The sequence below is a fragment of the Crassostrea angulata genome, chromosome 9, assembly GCF_025612915.1.
Source record: "Crassostrea angulata isolate pt1a10 chromosome 9, ASM2561291v2, whole genome shotgun sequence".
Lineage (NCBI taxonomy): Eukaryota > Metazoa > Mollusca > Bivalvia > Ostreida > Ostreidae > Magallana > Magallana angulata.
This window is the reverse complement of record NC_069119.1, coordinates 10,353,900-10,372,517: the sequence shown is the minus strand read 5'-3', so window position 1 is coordinate 10,372,517 and position 18,618 is coordinate 10,353,900. Positions and strand designations below refer to the sequence as shown.

The following is an 18,618-nucleotide window of genomic DNA, read 5'->3' as shown; positions in this document are numbered from 1 at the left end:
CATATTTCAAATTCACATGTAAAAGTTAGTCAGGATCAGGTAAGTGTATGCCCTTGCAATAAAGTGATTTATTTAGGTACTCAGCTTTAAGATATTATTACTTATTAGGTTAGTTACTGACTCACTACGGAAATATACTGGGTTGATCAATCTCATAGATGGCGAGGCGTAGCCGAGCCGTCTATGAGATTGATCAACCCAATATATTTCCGTAGTGAATCAGTAACTAACCTAATAAGTGTTTTGTTTTTCCCAAAGACTATCAAGCGACATATTTTATTTACAAATAGCGATGATCTGCGCAAAGCCTTGTACAAAATGCCTAACATCTCGTCCAATTTAACTCATTTCTTCAAAATTGTCAATCTCACCTTTCAATTACTCTTTAAAAATCTTTGCTCCAACCATGTTTACTTACAATGATTTGTTGCTATTCAATTTTAAATGTTTTCTCTCTTTCTCTGCAGAGATTTGAGCAAATTTCGACGCTGCCATTTTGTTCTGCTCCAGACAAAACAATGTGACGTCAATATTCTAAGGGCAACTACTCTAATTTTAAAGAATTTCAAAGGGCAACTTCTCCAAATACTTCAAGAACTTACGGCATGCGGTTTATGTATTAAATACTATGAAATGTCGAAATGAGTAAGCGAAACGTCGACCAATGACGGTCATATTGCCTAATATTATTTTTCACCAAACAAATATAGAGATATAGGAGGCAATCACGTGCTATGTTTAAACCAATGAAAGTGTGGCATTTCAGTCCGAGGGAAAAGAAATATATATATATATATATATATATATATATATATATATATATATATATATATATATATATATATATATACATATATATATACACAAAACCGAGGTTGCCTCATTATACGCTGCATACTTATAACAAAATGAAAATAAGACTATATAGGTAGCATTGCACTAATAATACTGTTCAACAGAATATTCTTTTATAATTTTCCGGTAATCTATGACATTTATTTTTCTTTGCTAAAAAAACTGCATGATAGCCTTCAATGACTTATCTAAATGCGTCATTTTGAAGCATATGATGTCATATTTTGTTGTACAGCGAGAACATCTCGCTTATTTTCCGTGTGTACGATATAACGGACATCAAAATTGTAAGTAATATCATTTTTTGTTTTCAAATAAAAGATTAGTATAAATTAATGGTCTGCTAATAAATTAATAAGTACTTTCGAGGTTTGTGATATACTGTGATGCCATAATGCACGTTTCCTGTACTTTTTGTCTGAACGGAATTTATTGACTTTACTGTGCTGCGTATTCACATATTTAACATTTGATAGGTTTGTGCCATGGTCTATAGGTCCTGTGTGACTTCTACAAATCTAAATTCTGAGAGAGTGATAGACTGTTAGAAAAAACTCGTGCTAATATGTGAAAAAAACCTTTGAGTTTTTTTAAGCCAAATTTTGCGAGAATTTTACCTTTAAAGTCATATATCTAAAATTTGACATCATTGACCCAATGTTTTACAAGTATTATGTCAAAATGATACTGAAAATATATCTAGGCATACTGGATAAATCTTATAAAATTCTTGATATTCAAAATGTATAACTTCAAGTCAAATTGTAACTATTATAGAATTTGCAAAAAGGTTTAACTAAATTGCCCATAACTCAGAGGGATGAACACTGAGTGTGTTTCGTCTACAGATATCGTTGATATACTTCTCAAGAAATTCTTGATACAACAACATTGAGGAGTGGCATACCTTAAAGTAGGTATGCATTTATTCATGGTATTACTTGGCCTTTTGACAAAGATACTGAACAATTTCGTAAAACGCCCAGTCATTCCCTTCTCCAGACCGCATCAAACCAACACACTCCTGATCCCCATTTTTATTGTTGGGCTGGCCAATGGCCCACTTTGGATATACCATTGATTTTCCGCTGTTATAAACAAATGTAGAGGACCCATGCTGAAACGAAGCACCAATCCAGATATGACAATCCCACTGGGTGGGGCGCAATGAACGTGTAAATCAGTTATATAAGCATAGTGGTCAAATCCGGAAAATAAATGAATGGCAATTGATGGCAATGTAGTTTAGCTTTCTACAAAGCTTTTCTTATACACGGTAATTGATAATGCAATCTTATGTGCTATTCCGGCTCTAACAGTTACTACTGGGCTGGATTAAAGATCGCAGCTGCTACCCTAGTTACTATTTTAGATACCTAGGCCGTTTTGAAAGCACTGAATGAATTAGTGTTGTTATGTTAAGCTAGCAAATCGTTTTAGATAATAGTGGCCACGCATAGCTAGGTAGCTATTAAGATCTTGCTTGAATAGTAATGTCACAAATTGTAAAAATGTATATCTGAAGAACTTTTTAAAGCATGCTTCACTAAAAATAATTCCCATGCAGAAGGTTGAACCTTTCCTGTGTTCATGCTTTCAGAAAATTTGAATATTAACGTTAAATTTGTTTTGTACATGTTAAAGGGTTTTGCCCCATACATCCAAGATCTGTTCGGTATGCAATGTGTTGTGGTACAGCGCAAAAACTCTTTGCAATATTTCGGTGACGATGATACTCCTGAATAGGTCTATTTAATACCTTTCAAACGGTTTAAACACACGCCTTGAACTCCGCAAAGCTATAAACTTATAGTCAATACAATACAGCCAGTCGTTGACCACTGTTTTAAGAATGGTTGAGGATATTAAATAGAAAATTACAAAAGACTTCTGCCAGATGAATGCCGCATTTATTGAAAGATGATCAAAAACGGGCATGAGTATAGGAGCCACTCACGAATGATTATTTTTACGATATCAATTACATATGTTTTGACAAATAATAAACTCAATGCTTAATATTATATGATTTCTTAATTGTTATTTTTGTTCAAATTTCTACCTAACATATTCATGGGTCTTGAATTCTTTTTAAAAGTTTTGTTTGTTTATTTTTTTGCGGGGGTGGGGGGGGGGGTGCTTGTGCACAGATCCAGAAATCAATAACGAAGTAAATTAGTAGGGGCTGGCTTAAGTCAGACTGCCACTTCGCTAGACAATTGCAAGATATTCGTCCCGCTCCTCTATAAATCAAACCCTACAATGTTTTTTAGAACTAACATTCAGTGTTTGTGCATTTCAGCACTGAACTAACATAATTCAAAGTATTATATCGATTTGTCATTTGTGCACCCCCATCCCCCCTAACGATTTTGATCCCCCCCCCCCTTCTGCAGGCATGTCTCGGTCCGAACATATGTTTCGATCTTTTTTTCAATAGTTTATATCAAAATATTGAAAAAATATTTATAAATTGTATTCAGAACCTTTGTAAAACAGATTGTCATGTCATCTATACGACTATATTAAAATAATAGACTCGAATTTTTGGGCTTTAATACCGAGAAATCGGAAGAGTATTTTCTTTTGTTTTTTATATTTTAAACATTATTGGCACTTGAAGATTACCAATGCAACTTCATTAATTTTCTCCAAAATCGTTTCGGAGTGATTCTGCGATTTTTTGCTACATTACGGGTGTATGGTAGGCATTTTAACTGTGGTATAGGCCTGTCCCGAGACACAGTTAGATTATTCTAACTAAGCAGAGTGTAGTGAAATTAATAGCATTATTGTAGGCTTAAAGCTTTATTATGTAAATTTATGGCAACAATACGGTGTGTCGATGTATCTATTCTGTAAATGTCCGATATCATATACAATGTCAACCCGTGCACGCACGGGTCAAAGTTAAGTATATATTTATAAGTGATGAATGTTTGCTTCTAGATTGAACTAGTCTATCTAGTATTCATTAAGTAACACATACTTAGAACATTTAAGCTTCACTTTTACATGTACAATCGATAAAGAAGAGCAACTTTACATAGGAATATGTGTGGGACACCTTAACATATCAATGCAGAGAAAAGAAAGTACATCCTTTTCTAATTATAATCACCGTATTAACATTCTCAAATTGTAAAATAATCGACCAAAATATGCATTTTCAATTTTATGTCTTGAAGATTAGGGGCTAACACTCAAATTGAGGTACACTACTAGATATTTATGCAGCACATTTTCTTGAACAATTCAAAATTCGGTGAACTAGAATAAAATTGTTTTCTTTTGTGGAGACGCCAGTAAGAGTAAGGGGCGAGGCTTAAGGTTTTGTCGGTTAGTCGTGTTCGAATTGTATTCATTCTAGTGTTCAAACTTTGCAAGGGAAAGTTTAAAGTGTATGGTTGTGGTAATCAGTACTTGATAGGGTTCTTATTGAGTATACCGGTATAATGGTAATGTACTCTTGAACATATATGACAAGCTGCTTGTTAATGAAAACTTCAGAGATTTTGAGATATGGTTGATGTGGAATATTGCAGTATATTGATGTTAAATATTGCAAGTTGTGTGGGAGTAACTTACTGTAATGCAAGAACGCAAATGCAAAAAAAATTAAGGTTTTGGTTTTTTTTTACGTTTATTGTTCTTATGAAGTGCAAATACAAAAGAGCTTAAAATTTTATCCATCTCATCGTTTTCAATTGTACTTCTTTGAAAAGTTATAATTTTGTATTTTTGTTAAAAATCGTGGAAAATGACGTAAACAATAACTTGGGACATACTATCTACATAAAAATAAATATGCTATGAATGATAAAGTTTTATTGAATTTTATTGACGTATGTTTCGCATCATGTCACAATACGAAGGATTTTATGTCTCTGTAGTCTTCTAAACCACGGTTCTAATATCTTTTATTCATATGACTACTTATCCTTTTTACAGAGATACTGATAAACGCCGTAACAAGCTCTGTCATTTCCTTTTCCTGACCGCTGCAAACTAACACAAAACTGGTCTCCGCCAAAATTGCTGGGCTGTTTAAAGGCCCACTTTGGGTATACCATTGCTTTTCCACTGTTGTATACAAATGTGGAGGATCCATGCTGAAAGGAAGCACCAATCCAGATAGGACAATCTCGTGGATGAGGACACAGTGCTTCAACTGCAATGAGTTATCGGTTAAAATGCAGTAATGAATAATCAAATCAGAAAAGTAAATGGCAATGAATGACAGTTTAGTCGTAATGATCTTTCTATCACAAATCCTTTCCTATACCCGGTAATTGATTATGCAAGCTTATCATTTTATCATTATCATTATTTGGCAGATCTAGGTTTTTACGATTCTTCTAACAATTATTACTGGGCTGTGTTCAAGATCGTAGCTACCCTAGGTTTTAGGCTAGATATCTAGGTCCTATTAAAAACACCGAATATATCGTTCAAGATCGCAGAGCTACGTAGAACTAAGGTGGCTGAGAACTACGCAGTCCTGGCTTTATTTAGTTTTTAGGCTAGATATCTATGTCCTATTAAAAACACTGAATATATCGTTAAAGATCGCAGAGCTACGTAGAACTAAGGTGGCTTAGAACTACGCAGTCCTGGCTTTATTTTTCTTCCTTTTACTTTAACAAAAGCTACTAGTATATGCTCATTGAATGAGTTATAATCGCTCAACTTTGCTACAGCTCTTGTTTCTTCTTCAAAATTCGAATTCATTTTGAATATAAAACTCATGATTTTGGGAGGAGAAAGTGTAGATAGTAAATAATTTCAAATATTGGATCTACACGTGTCAGAATAATCAGAATGCTTGATTAGTAATATCACAAATTGTAATATTGTATATATTTAGAACTGTTTAAGCGATGTTAAATTTTATGTATCGTATTTTTATATAAAACTGAAAATTGCCTTTTTGTATGTAATAAACCCAAGGGGTATGTGGTAAAATTTAATATTTACATTCTATTGTTTTTTCCTAGTACATTCTATGATCTTTAAATGCCTCTAAATGCAACAACTTAATCATTGCTATGAATTTTCAAGTAAATTACGTAAGTTGTTTTAAAACATTGATTTCTATGTTATCAGTTTAAAAATCTATTAAATTCAAGTTCACTTATTAAAACACCGTGTTTTACAATTATTTAACTATAAAATTGATTTAATTGTTACAAGCAACATTTCATTTTCATGGATTATATTTGTGATAACCAGTTTAATCCGGTTTTAGAAAACAGCTGTTCTTGCTGTTACTTATTTTTAAAATCCCCTCCGTGATTTGTGATTTGTACTGATTTATTTACTAAATTAATTGATTTCATCAATGAGGGAATGCAAATATAAGCATTAAATGTATTCGTCGTGTCAGGAACTGCCATCAGTTACGCATACAAATTAGAACCATTTTAACAAGAGCTTGGACTTAAGGTAGTTGTGTCAAACAGGAATGCGACGTAGGCCTGTCTATTTCACTGCTGGCCACTCAACCATGGCTCTTTGAAATCAACAAGATTTGTCTGGCTTTTGAGCAAAGACTACGCAATCGGTGCATATTTTGCTTGAAACTGCGTCATTTTTTAACTTGTTTTGACGCAAGAAAAAGATAGTTACGTCCTGCCGAAAGTCCAAGGTCTTCTTTAAATGGCTCTATCATAAAGCTCCCTAACATGTGCATCTTTGTCAGGATTTAGGCATGTTTGGCTACTTCATGATAATGCTTCGTCACATCCATATGAACTTGTGAAGTTTGAGAGGGTTACTGTACTCTTCAGATCTAACCGGTCCCCCCATGCGACTTTTTCCTTTTTTTTTAAATTTAGCTCAGCCATCAACCGGTGCCTCAAAAGTCTACCAAAATCAGCGTACCATAACGAATTTTAAAAATGGATTCATATATTGAAACTATGTATTTTAAACCGCGGATAATACTCTGAAGGGATTCATGTTCATTTCATTAATTGAGTCGATCGAATGCTTATGAGCTATCGTGCAGTAAGCATTAATAAATATTATCGAACAAACCTCGTATTTACAAGGCAAACTAGTTGGAAATTTGAAAGATGTTTTATGGCTGAACGATGCAGTTCGTCCTAATTTGATAAAACAAATCTTCTTTTGTTCTCAATGTGTGTGGATCAATGAAAGACGTAAACTTATGAGTTAACTTTTTCATTGAAAAACTTGTTATTACATGTAGGTTACAGTACCGATCAGACCCAACCTAACACCAGAGTAAACCCCAACTAAACCCCGGGTTTACTTTCTGGGTTTACTTTGGGTTTACTCGGGGTTTACTTTGTGTTTACTCGATAATTGCTTTTGGAGTCACCTATACGCACTGAAGTGTGAAGCAGACCTGTATTTTATCTTATCATCCTACTGCCTGTGATTCCTGCCCCTTGTATATTCCGAATACACATGTAGCGTCTGCTTTCAGGGTATACTTCTGATCGGGGTTTACTCTCTGTGTCCACTCTGGGTTTACTTGGGGTTTACTCTGGTTTTACTCTGGGTCCTTTCTAGTAAACCCAGAAAGTAAACCCAGGGTTGAGTTTGGGTTAATTTTCTGTTAGGTTGGGTCTGATCGGTACTGTATCTTAAAATAATTTGGGTTTTCAGTTTAAGGTCTCCAACATTTTTAAGCTAAACAGGGTTAAACTATTCATCATCAGATAAACTTCAAGTCTTACCTCCCGTTTCTGGTAAAAGAAAAGAGTCCTTCACCCAATCTACTTCCTCTTGAGAATGTAGTTCAATCAGAGAGCCGCCTCTACTATTGCAATCAGACTGCAATATGATGATAACACAGTTAACAGAGTTTGCTCAAATAAACAAAACACATATTATATAAAAGCAATTACCGGAATATAACACATCTATGTAGGCAGCTTAGGCATTTATAATATAAAGAGCGTAATGCTGTTAAAAAACAGACATGGGAATTTGTATATCCGAAAATGCAATCTTTGTTGTTATTTGTTTTAATCTGAGTATGAATTTTGTGCTATTCTGGTTGTTTATCGTTCGTTATTCTGGTATACGTTTTGAGTTGGAGTACAAACAAAAATCACGTTGAACTTTGAACTCGTTTTGGTCCCAAGTATTTACCTGGGGGTCACGGTTTTAACAATTTAAAATTTTACTATCATAGAATCGTTGCATTGTGATCTCACAAATTATATCAAAGAAATTCTTGGGAAGAAGATTTATAATGTCTCTGTATTGAACTTTGACCCCCTCTCCTCCCATTTGGATCGAGCTCCAGTATTAGTCCAGGGGTCACAATTTTGAACATTTAGTATCTTGACTATCTTATTATGCTTGTATAGTGCAGTTTTTAGAAGGTTTTTTAAACATTTCCACATATATTTCTATGTTAAACTTTGAATCCCTCGAAGGGGTCTAGTAGTGGTCCGTGGGTTGTAGCATAGTTATATCATAAATTGTATCATTGTAGTTCTTGAGAGGAAGAATTTTTAAAAATCTCTATGTACTTCAATGTTTAGCTTTCAGGCCCAGTATTGGTCCGGGGCAAGGAATCTACACTCTCTGATTTAGATCAAACCCAGATTTTCTAGAATGGGATATGTAGTGATATTTTATAAATATAGTAATCACCACAGCGTTGTTCCATATTGTCCCAGTTGCAATGAAATGGTAGCAATGGCCTGCAAACAGAATCCAGTCCTCTTCACATGCTGAAAAAGGAACAAATGTATTGAAAAATAAAGTTAACACAAGTACTTCCATCACTGAAACTTTATTGCTTGCAAAATTATGTAAAAATTCTAAAAAAAAAAAATGACAACCCGACCTAGATTACTGTGCCTTCTTTAATTATTACAAACTTATAGAGATATTTTCAAGTTTTGTGAGGCAATCATTTTCAATACCTTTATTGTCCTCCAAAAGTTCCCATCCAGAAGGAATTCCTACCAGGTTTTGGTTCTCCAGTCTGTCCGTCGGGCGACATCTGAGAAGTTTGCAAAGTTTCATGACTTTATTGTAGTAAACAGCCGCGCATTCAGGGAAGTGATTAATGCATGAATGGGCACACCCCAAGCGGCTTGAAGCATGGACAGATTTAATGAAACATGGAGTTGTTTCGGCCTGCACAGCTTCGTTGGACGAGACCTTGTGCAGATAAATCCCTTGAATGTCTCCCTCTGCAGAGATCATTTGCATATAAACTGGCGAAAATAGAAAGATACCAATAACTGACCATTTCTGCTTGTTCTCAAATCTATGGTGCTGTGACATTTTCAAAATTTTTGAATAGCAGCTTATCTTTCTTCCGTTTTCAAGATTTTAGTAATGATGTGTTGTTCCTAAAAATAATGTTTATATATATATACATGGATGGTGTTGTCCTTTCGTTCAATAGAAGTAGCCAATGGAGATCTATGTTTTACTGTAGTTATGCTATCATAATTATAAAAGCACAATGAATAAATTAAAGAGGCCATGATGTTAAGTAAGATATTATTATAATTGAAGTTATCAATAAGTTATAATAACATAAGACGTATAAGTAATTGATACTTGAATGTTTAGTTTAAAAATCAACACAAGCACTAGCAAAGTAGATCAAATACGTTAAAGTTTGTAGTTTGGTGGTTTTTATTGTCTAATGAATTTTAAATCACCTATAATAATTATATATTACGAATTGATAATTCTGACATTATAATTAAAACGACGTCCAAATATTAGCATGTACAAAGCCCCTCTTTTGTTATTTCCACCCCGTATTGTATACGTTATTGTTAAAAACTCTTTGATTCCCTCGCAGATTGTTTGTCTCTTTGTTCAATAGAATGCCGTATTTACTGAACGTATTGATTTGAAGGAGGCTGGATGGTCTACACATTTACCATCAGATCTGCCTCATACTTTTAAACATTATTTGGCAATAAAATTTCATTTTTTTTTTTAAAAGCCCAAATATTTTAGCTTTAAAATTTGATCATTCGCCTATGCGTTTATACAGAGGTGTACAAAGAAATACCTATATTTGCTCGTTCGATACTGTCAATTCAACACAGATGGTTCTGTTTCTAAGCTATGAATATGATGATTTGTTTCTGGAATTATATATTATATGATATCACCGAAACGCGAATTTTGTGTTGAACTCGTTCATCAAAAGGAGCATTAATTTTTTTGTGTTTAACCATTAACAGGAGAGAACAGACGCATGCAGAGCATATATAGAAACTAAACACAGCCGACTAATGTTGCTTATACTTCTTTCTGACGCTTAAAATTAAAATTGACATTTTCATATTTCTGGTAGAGAACACCCCCCCCCCCCCCCGTTTTCTATAAATTTTGATAATGAAACGTTATTGTTTCTAAATTAATCATTGTTCCGATATTAGGATTACATTTATAGTTGGATGGAAGGAAGAACGCAATACAAAAGTCTACATAATATTTAAGTAAGACTGAGGCTAAAATACCAAATCATATTAGCACAAAAAAGGAAGGAAATAGAAGCGTTGTTTCTGATTTTGAGTGGATTGTTGTTATAAATTAGAAAACTGTAACATACAAGCATTCTGAGAGTATTGCATAAGCAATACACGTCCCCTACCGGTTTGTAGAAATTTGTGAAAACAATGCACTGTTTTGCAGAATATCATTTCTTACTGTCTTCCCTACCCCGAATCGAAAATAAGTCAAGCAGACGCTACAAAAGTGGAAACTTGATCTGTAGTTTGACATTTTGAAGCTGTTCAGCAAATTTCATATAATTCCTCAAACGCATAAAGAAAAAAAGTGTGGAAAACTGAAGTGGGACAGAAGACGGGCAAACAGACAGACAGACGGACGGACGGACTGACGGACGCAGAGGAAAGCTATAGTCCCCTCCGGTGAAACCCGGTAGAGGACTAATAAGAGATGCGTAAGTACGTTTCTAAATGGAAATTGTATTTACATTATCTATATAAGTTATAGACTCCAATCAAAAAATTATGGAAATAGAATGGACACAAAACCCAAATGGCTTGCGACATGCAATTAATGAACTCAATTATAACCTGATTTAATTATTTTTTTAGGTTCAAATTTCTACCTTAAATATCAATGGGTTTTGAATTCTTTTAATTTTTTTTTTTTTTGTTTATTTTCATTTTTTGGGGGGGGGGGGGGTGGTGCTGAAGCACGGATCCACAAATCAATAACGACGTGAATAGTCAGACTGCCATATCGCTATAGACAATATTTTTGATCCGCTCCTCTCTAGATAAATGAACATGTAATAAAGTACGTTAAAACATTTCATAAATTAACCCTTATAATGATCAACATTATGGCTATCGTAGAGTCCTTATGCATTTCAGTACGAAAATTAGCATATATGTAATTTAAAGTAATGGATTTGTCATTTGTGCCCCCCCGGTTTTGATCCGCCCCTCTTCTGCAGGTCTGTCTCGGTCTAAACACATTTTTCGATCATTTTTTTCAATCGGTTTGAAAATGAAATTGAAATAGTGAAAAATACTCATAAATCGTATTCAGAACCTTTGTAAATTGTAGAAAATATTTCCCTGTTATTCTTTTTCACAAATGGTCGTAAATTTGATATTTTGTGCGGGACAGGCGTCTTGAGAAAATGAAGATAGACATGGCTGCCCAAGATGGGGAATATTTTAATATCGGAAGTATTGTCTCCTGCACGACGTGTTACAACCAGAAAATCCAGGGTGAAGTGTTAGCTTTCGACGAGGGCACAAAAATGCTTGCGATCAGTATCCTTTTTATCGATGTTGCCCTAACGGAAGCTTGTAAAATCGGCTTTGTTTACACGAAACGTCAAAGAAAAGAGTGACCTGTGAACGAAACTGCGTATTGTTTACATCAAACAGTCAAGTCTTCAAAGTCGGAAACAGTATATATTTTATGAATTTGAACTAAGTTTTTGTGTTATTTTTGTAAGTACAACGATTTTAATGTATTGGTAAATGTATTATGATTAGAGTGATTAGGTACAATTTCCATGCATGTACATGCAAATAACATGCATTGATCCGAGAGATCGTAAAGCAATCATTCAAAGACTATTGTGGTAATATTAATCTTTTGACATGAATAACTAGCAACAGTAGTTTAGATTTAAACACAAGCAAAACTAATGTTATTTGTTTGCTCTGATATATGAAGGGTGATGAAATCCATGTTGTCATAATGTAAATGCAAAGCAAGGGAAAATTTTTAGAGGGAAATGACTTGCAAATCATGAACCTTAACCAATAATAGAATCATCTGCAGCCAGTGGGAAGCGAGATGTCCATGATATAAGGATGGTCAACTTGTCCTTTGTTAGCCACATCAAGGTGACAAAAGAATGCAATGACCCCCCACCCCCACTCACTAGCATCAGTATACAAAAGGTAAGAGTACTTCTGTTGATTATTTATTAAGCGGCAGGAATTAATAATCGTGTAATTTTTGCCATGAACCATTCCTTGTCTTGTAGTAGCTATGACACATACTACTCGATAAAGCTTGGTTGCAAACATAAGTCATCGCGAACCAGTTTATCGGAAAGTTAGTCTCGAGATAAAATCCCTGCGAATAAAAATTGGTTTACAGTCTTCTCACTAAAGAATAGAAAATGTAGTATAATGCATTGGATAGGTCCAATGTAATGTTGGCTCTTTTTCGTTCTTTCTATGCCTACATTGATATGAATTTCCTTGTAGATACAGAGTAGATTACGACAGAACTTGGACGAGAAGAGAAGGCAGGTGAACTACATAGGTATCGGCGTAACCCCAGAGGGCCAAAGGGCATTTAACTCAATCGTCAAAACGTAAGAATATTCCCCAGAGTGTCAAATTTTGTTCATGGATAAACTGGAGTGGGTTGATACTTGTTGAAGAAATATAAGGCTTATTTTGTTATTTCATAAAGTTATAATTGTAACGTTTATTGACATTGCTGAAAAAAATGAGGAAATGTAAATTACATATTTTTTGGTAATGATTGCAATCGGTTTATGGTAAACATGCTATAAATGCCGTGTAGTGTACATCAATATTTTGGCAAAAATTGATTTTTCAGAAAAGAAGTGTATTTCTTGATGTTCCTATTCCTATGCACATATGTATGGCATTTAGCGATGTGATAGATTTATAGTGGGAAGTTGCTTTCCGCTAAAAACGTAATAAATTTAAAGAATACTCAGCTAAATTTAATACTTTTATAATTCACTATGAAACCAGACAAAACTTTTTACAATATATTATTTGATTTACATATCTTTTTTAAAATCAGGGATATAAAATATTTTCACTGAGATTTTGTTTATCGCTTTTGGATCCACTTGTTCATGGGAATAGTGTTGTCGTTTATGAATTTCAGAGAAACACTAGCATACTTAACAATCATGACTTAACAAGCTGAAAGTCTTTAAACCATTTTGTTATTCCTGCAAACTCCTAGAGAGGTATAACTGTAGATCCTTATTGTTGCTGCAACATGAGACATTTTTTAAGAGTTCACATATACTCATACAAAATGCATGGAAACATTTTTGATTGACGATTTGATGTGCTGTACATGTTAATTATTACCAACAGATTGAATGAAGTCAGGTGGAACGGGAAAGACATAGTAGTGATGGATGAAGTCAAAATCGTGCCGCCATATGGACCAGAAAACTGCACAGGGAAGGAGGGACAACTCCTCAGTCACGTCAAAAAAATTGTAAGTGGCGACATGATTCTGTTGGATGCAAATTAAGGAGGCTGGATGGTCAACAAATTAGTCATCCGATCTTCCTTAAATTTTAAAATATAATCTCTTTAGCTATTAGATAACTATTTTTTAATTAAGAAAAATTCCATATGATTTACCTCTTAGCTATGAGCATTTTCTTATAATCTTATATAGAGCTCTCCTATTAAAGGAGATCAATACAGTTTAAAAATGGCCTCGACCATCAAGCCCTCTTAACAGTTTATCAGTTATCTAAGTAGGGTCAGATTTCATTGATTGTTCTAAGAGTATACGTGGTATAATGTTACTTTATATAAATGAAATTCTGGTATACATTTGAACATCCTTGGAGCTTCATGCTGGTATGAAGGTAGCTAGCATTGCAGTAAAAATATATGACCAGAGTTTAGTAGATAGGTTAGTATGTAATTTTTTCTGCAATGCTAGTTACCTTTATAGCCGGAATGAAGTACCAAAGATTGCATCATAGTGTTTGTATTTACATCTACCTTTTAAAAATGCTATCAATAATGTTACCATGAAATGTGAGTAAGCTATGTATATTGTTGATTACAATGTGTCACGAAAAGAACAGCCAATTTTCCATAAATGTGAGGGTCACTATAGTAACTACAACTTCTAGGAAGTCTTGGGTCAGTCCTTTGAGTTTGTGATCACAGTGTAGCTTTAGTTTCGGTTAATCAAAAAATAATCCTTGTAAAGTTAACAGAAAAATTATGAAGAATACATCAATGAACAATTCACAATTATTTAAATTAGCTACTTTAACTAAAATTTTCACTTATAAAGCTAAACAAATACACTTAAAAGCAGTTTAGAATGCGTACCAATGCTAGGTCGTTTTACTTGATCATGTAAATTTCTGTCTTGTCATACATGTACAAATTACAAGTGATTTTCTAAAAAAATTCAGAGGGAAATACTTAATGGATGTTAATACCCTGTGATGGAGACTGTTTCAATTATGTAATGATATATTTCTGTATTATTTGTGATTTTGCCATTCTTTGAGACTTTTTGCCAAAATTTTCAACTAAGTGAATGAGGTCAGGGCTGTGTTTTACAAAAGAACTGATGGCTTACGACCAAATTAATGAATGCTATTTAATCAGAAACTAATCAATGTTTCATTCTCATGGCTGTAAAATGTTGTCATGGACAACAAAGTAGCTGTATAAATATGGTTCTAAGTGTTGTTCTTTAGATATTAATCCTTGAAACTGAAAATATTTACGACTTTGTTGTAAGTTCTTTTGTAAAACGCAATCCTGGAACATAAAATGTTCAATCATCAACTTTGATATTTGAAATCTGCAATTCAAGACTAGTCTTTGACATAAGGGAGATTGGGATTCATTAATATCAAAATTAGCTACATGTTCTAAACTGCAGCCCACATGCACATTTACAAAAATAATGTTCACAAAAAGGGATAATTGCTAGTAAACAAGCAAAGTGAAATAAAAGTACACATGTTTTTTCCAGAAGTTTGGTTTGTTTTAGATACATACATCGCTTGGGGCTACATTTGGACATAATAACTGATTTTGTCTTGATCAGGCTTTGACACAGTTAAAAATATTTTGCGACATAATGTCATAAAAAAGATGATTAGATAAAAAGGTCATTATTGAATACAATACGTGTAATTTAAAATCTTAAGATGTACAGCATTTGATACTGATTAATGACTCAGACTAACAGATTCAACCAATTTCTTGTACCTCAAAAAGCAATACATATACTTGCTCGATCAACACAGATTCATCACAATATTATATCACCATGTAGGAAAACATCATAATAAATCAATTTTCTTTTTTAAGAAGAGTTTGATTTAATGATTTTTATTCTGTAAACAGAGACATCAACCAAAAAAAAAAAAAACTGGACAGACATACAATGTATGTCCAAGTCTTATGGTAGTTTTTCATCCAATTCTTCTATTGACTGTTTGCTAAAAAAAAAGTTTTGATTTGAAATATACATGTACTAGCATAGAATTAAAAAAGAAAAAGTATCAATGCTAAAAAGACTATCATAAATTAAAAGACATTAGACTGAAATGTACTAAAACAGTAGTGAAAAAATTTGCACATTGTATGATCTTTATAATATTTTTCTCCAGATGAAAAGTGCTGTTGTATCATCGATATAATGAATATTAATGAAATGGTATCTTTTTTTCAGCTACAGAAACACCACACTGAAGAGAGTCAAAAGTCTGAACAGAGGAAGTCTGCCTCCCCAGTTCCTAGTGCATCATGAACAAACTGAAACATTTTTTTACAAAGGGAGACAATTGTATACATACAAATACACACACACAGACATTAAAAAAAAAAATCCAAGAATCTTACATAAACATCTGAACTTTTTTTTTGGATTAAAAAAAAAAGTTTTTTTTAACAAGATAAAATGCAACTTGCAATATATTTGTGTGCGAATTAATGTAGAGTCTGGAGCACTTTTGTTTTTATGTTTTATTGAAATACTGAAAATGAAAAATACAACTGAAGTACGTAGGAAACACAAGAGGTCATATTTGAAAGTTGTGGAAATTCTTCAATGGTTGTTATGGCATTGTCAAGGAAGCTGGCTAAATGTCCATCAAACTAGTATTTCGCATGGCATAGTTTTTAATTTTTTGGAAAAAAATCTCAATTATGTTGTAAATTTTAAGATATGTTAAAGAAAGAACTGAATACACTATGCAATACCAGATTAGAAGGGAAGAAATTTTGAATCATGTCATCAATTTTAAGGATTTTATATACTGAGAAGAAATGTAATGAAATTGTTATAAAGGGGAAAACAGTGATTGTATGAGGGAAGAGTTATTTATTGAAACAAGAAAACTTAAGTTGTGTTGTTTGAAGATTATTAAAACTGATAATGCAGGACTATGGTGTTTCTCTTTTATGTTTGTTTGGAGGAAAAATAACTCGGTCAATGCCTTTTTATTCTGAAATCAGTAGATTTCAATGTGTCTCAAGTTTTAATGGAATTTTTAGGGTGTCCCACACTTAGGAATTAGCGTGTAAATTTTGAAACATCGCAGAATGGCTGTGGCCATTTTTAGACTATATTAATTAAATGTCCTTCAAACAAAAAGAGCTTTGTATAAAGATACTGGAATCTATTCAAATTTTAAAACTTCTCTATATTAAACAATAGTTGAAATGGTTTGGTTGGATGTTATTTTCTGCATATTAAGGAGGCTGTATGGTCAACAAATTAACCATCTGATTTACCCAATAACTTAAGATATGATCTTTAAGTCCATAAACTTTTGTTTAATAAAAAGAAGTTTTAAAGAAGATGGGTGGATAAGGCGTGTAAAATGCCCATACGCGGTCGGACAGGCTACTAAAAAATTAAAGTATCAACAAATCTGATGGGTTTTTTTGAAATCATTTAAAACAATAAATATTTAACGAATCATTGATTTGTAACCTGTAGGTATGTTCAATACTTGGAATATGTTGACTCCAACAGGCGTATACGTATCAAAACCTGCAAATATTGTCATTTTTTAGAACTTCAAGGCATTTTCTTTAATAGAGTGGGTCTGTGCTCCATATTTTTCTCATAGTCTAATTAAGGTCTAATGGAAAACAAACCGATTTCAATCAACAAAAACGTGGAGAGATGACCCACTACACATTAAAAATATCATTTTGAATCCCAACAACTGAACGTATTGAAAAAATAATACAAGTCTGGTAATTCGTGACCTTAGTCACACATAATATTTAAAAAGCCGCTTTTGTTGTGTCTGAAATGGCTCAGTGGTTAGAGTACCTGGCATAAGCTAACCGTATAGGGTTTTTATGTTACTGGTTTGATACCATCAAAATTTCCGACAATATTTTTAGGGTCTTCCGTTTTCAACGGAAGACCCTCTTGTTATTCTATTGTTTTTTTTTATTAGGGTCTTCCGTTTCCAACGGAAGACCCTCTTGTTTTTCTTTGGTTTCTTTTTATTATTATTTTATTTTTTATTTTTTTTCTGACTCCTTCTCGGCTTTATATCTCAAACAGTTTTCATCCGATTACAATGAAATTTTCAGAGCTTTTGTAAAGTTACCGTGCCGCAAAGATGTAAAAGTTTCAGCATTTACGTCACTTCCGTTCAAATTTGGCGGCCATTTTTAAATTTTAAAAAAGTGATTTTGTCCAGAAGAAATCTCCGTAACCTTTTAAGATATCGTTTTGAAATTTTGACTGATGATAGATGTATCCATTCTATAATGTACTGTGGGGTTTAAAATTTTCTTCATCAATTTTGCTAAAAACTGAAAGCAGTTCCAATTTTTAGAAATTTTCATTTTTTTGAACAAAATAAGACAATACTACAGTCTTATAGAACATGCCATGGTGAATTCAAATCTGAAATCCGTTTGAAAATCGGATGATGCATTACAGAGATATCGGGGTTTAAAAATTGATTTTTCCGGAAATTTTGATTCCGCGTCCTTGGTTTAAAAAATAGCGTAATGTTCAAAGTAATATTAATTCGTACCAAAAATAATCGTTAAGTCGTGCTTGAACACATTCGGATTTTTTTTGTCAAGTCGTTCTTGAAATCAGAAAGGTTTTTGTTAGTTCGTACTTAAAATCATTCGGATTTTGTTAAGTCGTACCAGGAATAATTCGATTTTTTCATCTTTTTATTTTAGTTACTCTTGTTGTTGGTTTAAGAGCTCTTCTTCTTACAGGAACATCCGGCTTTACTTCCGACATTGACGGAAGACCCACTCGTTGCTTTGCAACGAGCTTTGCTCTAGTTATTATTATTCTTCTTGTTTTTCCTTCTGACTTCTTTTTTGCTTTATATCTCAAAAAGTATTCAACCAATTTGCAAGAAATTTTCAGGGATTATTTTAAACTTTTAGTCATTAAGTCACTTCCGGTTTCTAGTTACATCATTTTAAAAATTTTCAAAAAGTGATTTTGTCCAGCATTTTTCTCGTAAACGGTTGTTTATAAAGACTT

The 18,618-nt window shown here is 33.2% G+C and overlaps 2 protein-coding genes across 3 annotated transcripts; one reads left to right on the top strand and one right to left on the bottom strand.

Annotated features, from left to right (window-relative positions):
- Positions 1 to 1,746: 1,746 nt before the first annotated feature.
- LOC128164046 (asialoglycoprotein receptor 2-like) lies at positions 1,747 to 9,057 on the bottom strand. 2 transcript variants are annotated; one of them, XM_052827764.1, is made up of 5 exons: positions 8,766 to 9,057; positions 8,491 to 8,570; positions 7,563 to 7,659; positions 4,927 to 4,938; positions 1,747 to 2,019 (listed from the first exon to the last, which is right to left on the bottom strand). In XM_052827764.1, the coding sequence occupies exons 1-5, from the start codon at positions 9,055 to 9,057 to the stop codon at positions 1,793 to 1,795; spliced, it is 708 nt and encodes a 235-aa protein (XP_052683724.1). In that variant the 3' UTR covers positions 1,747 to 1,792. The 2 variants fall into 2 exon arrangements, with proteins under 2 accessions (XP_052683724.1, XP_052683723.1); XM_052827763.1 differs by lacking the exon at positions 1,747 to 2,019 and having other exon boundaries at positions 4,530 to 5,026.
- A 2,411-nt stretch (positions 9,058 to 11,468) lies between these two features.
- Positions 11,469 to 16,523, top strand: LOC128164331 (protein LSM12-like). The gene is made up of 5 exons (XM_052828122.1): positions 11,469 to 11,627; positions 12,136 to 12,269; positions 12,582 to 12,691; positions 13,461 to 13,587; positions 15,811 to 16,523. The coding sequence occupies exons 1-5, from the start codon at positions 11,492 to 11,494 to the stop codon at positions 15,886 to 15,888; spliced, it is 585 nt and encodes a 194-aa protein (XP_052684082.1). The 5' UTR covers positions 11,469 to 11,491; the 3' UTR covers positions 15,889 to 16,523.
- Positions 16,524 to 18,618: the final 2,095 nt, after the last annotated feature.

What these genes read in the sequence shown, in the direction of transcription:
- LOC128164046 (XM_052827764.1), bottom strand. Translation starts at nt 9,057, where the DNA reads ATGCAAATGATCTCTGCAGAGGGAGACATTCAAGGGATTTATCTGCAC. An exon ending in ACTTTTGGAGGACAATAAAG is followed by an intron (nt 8,571 to 8,765) that starts GTATTGAAAATG and finishes TTCCTTTTTCAG; the next exon opens with CATGTGAAGAGGACTGGATT. An exon ending in CAATATGGAACAACGCTGTG is followed by an intron (nt 7,660 to 8,490) that starts GTGATTACTATA and finishes ATCATATTGCAG; the next exon opens with TCTGATTGCAATAGTAGAGG.
- LOC128164331 (XM_052828122.1), top strand. Translation starts at nt 11,492, where the DNA reads ATGAAGATAGACATGGCTGCCCAAGATGGGGAATATTTTAATATCGGA. An exon ending in CTAGCATCAGTATACAAAAG is followed by an intron (nt 12,270 to 12,581) that starts GTAAGAGTACTT and finishes ATTTCCTTGTAG; the next exon opens with ATACAGAGTAGATTACGACA. An exon ending in TTTAACTCAATCGTCAAAAC is followed by an intron (nt 12,692 to 13,460) that starts GTAAGAATATTC and finishes TATTACCAACAG; the next exon opens with ATTGAATGAAGTCAGGTGGA.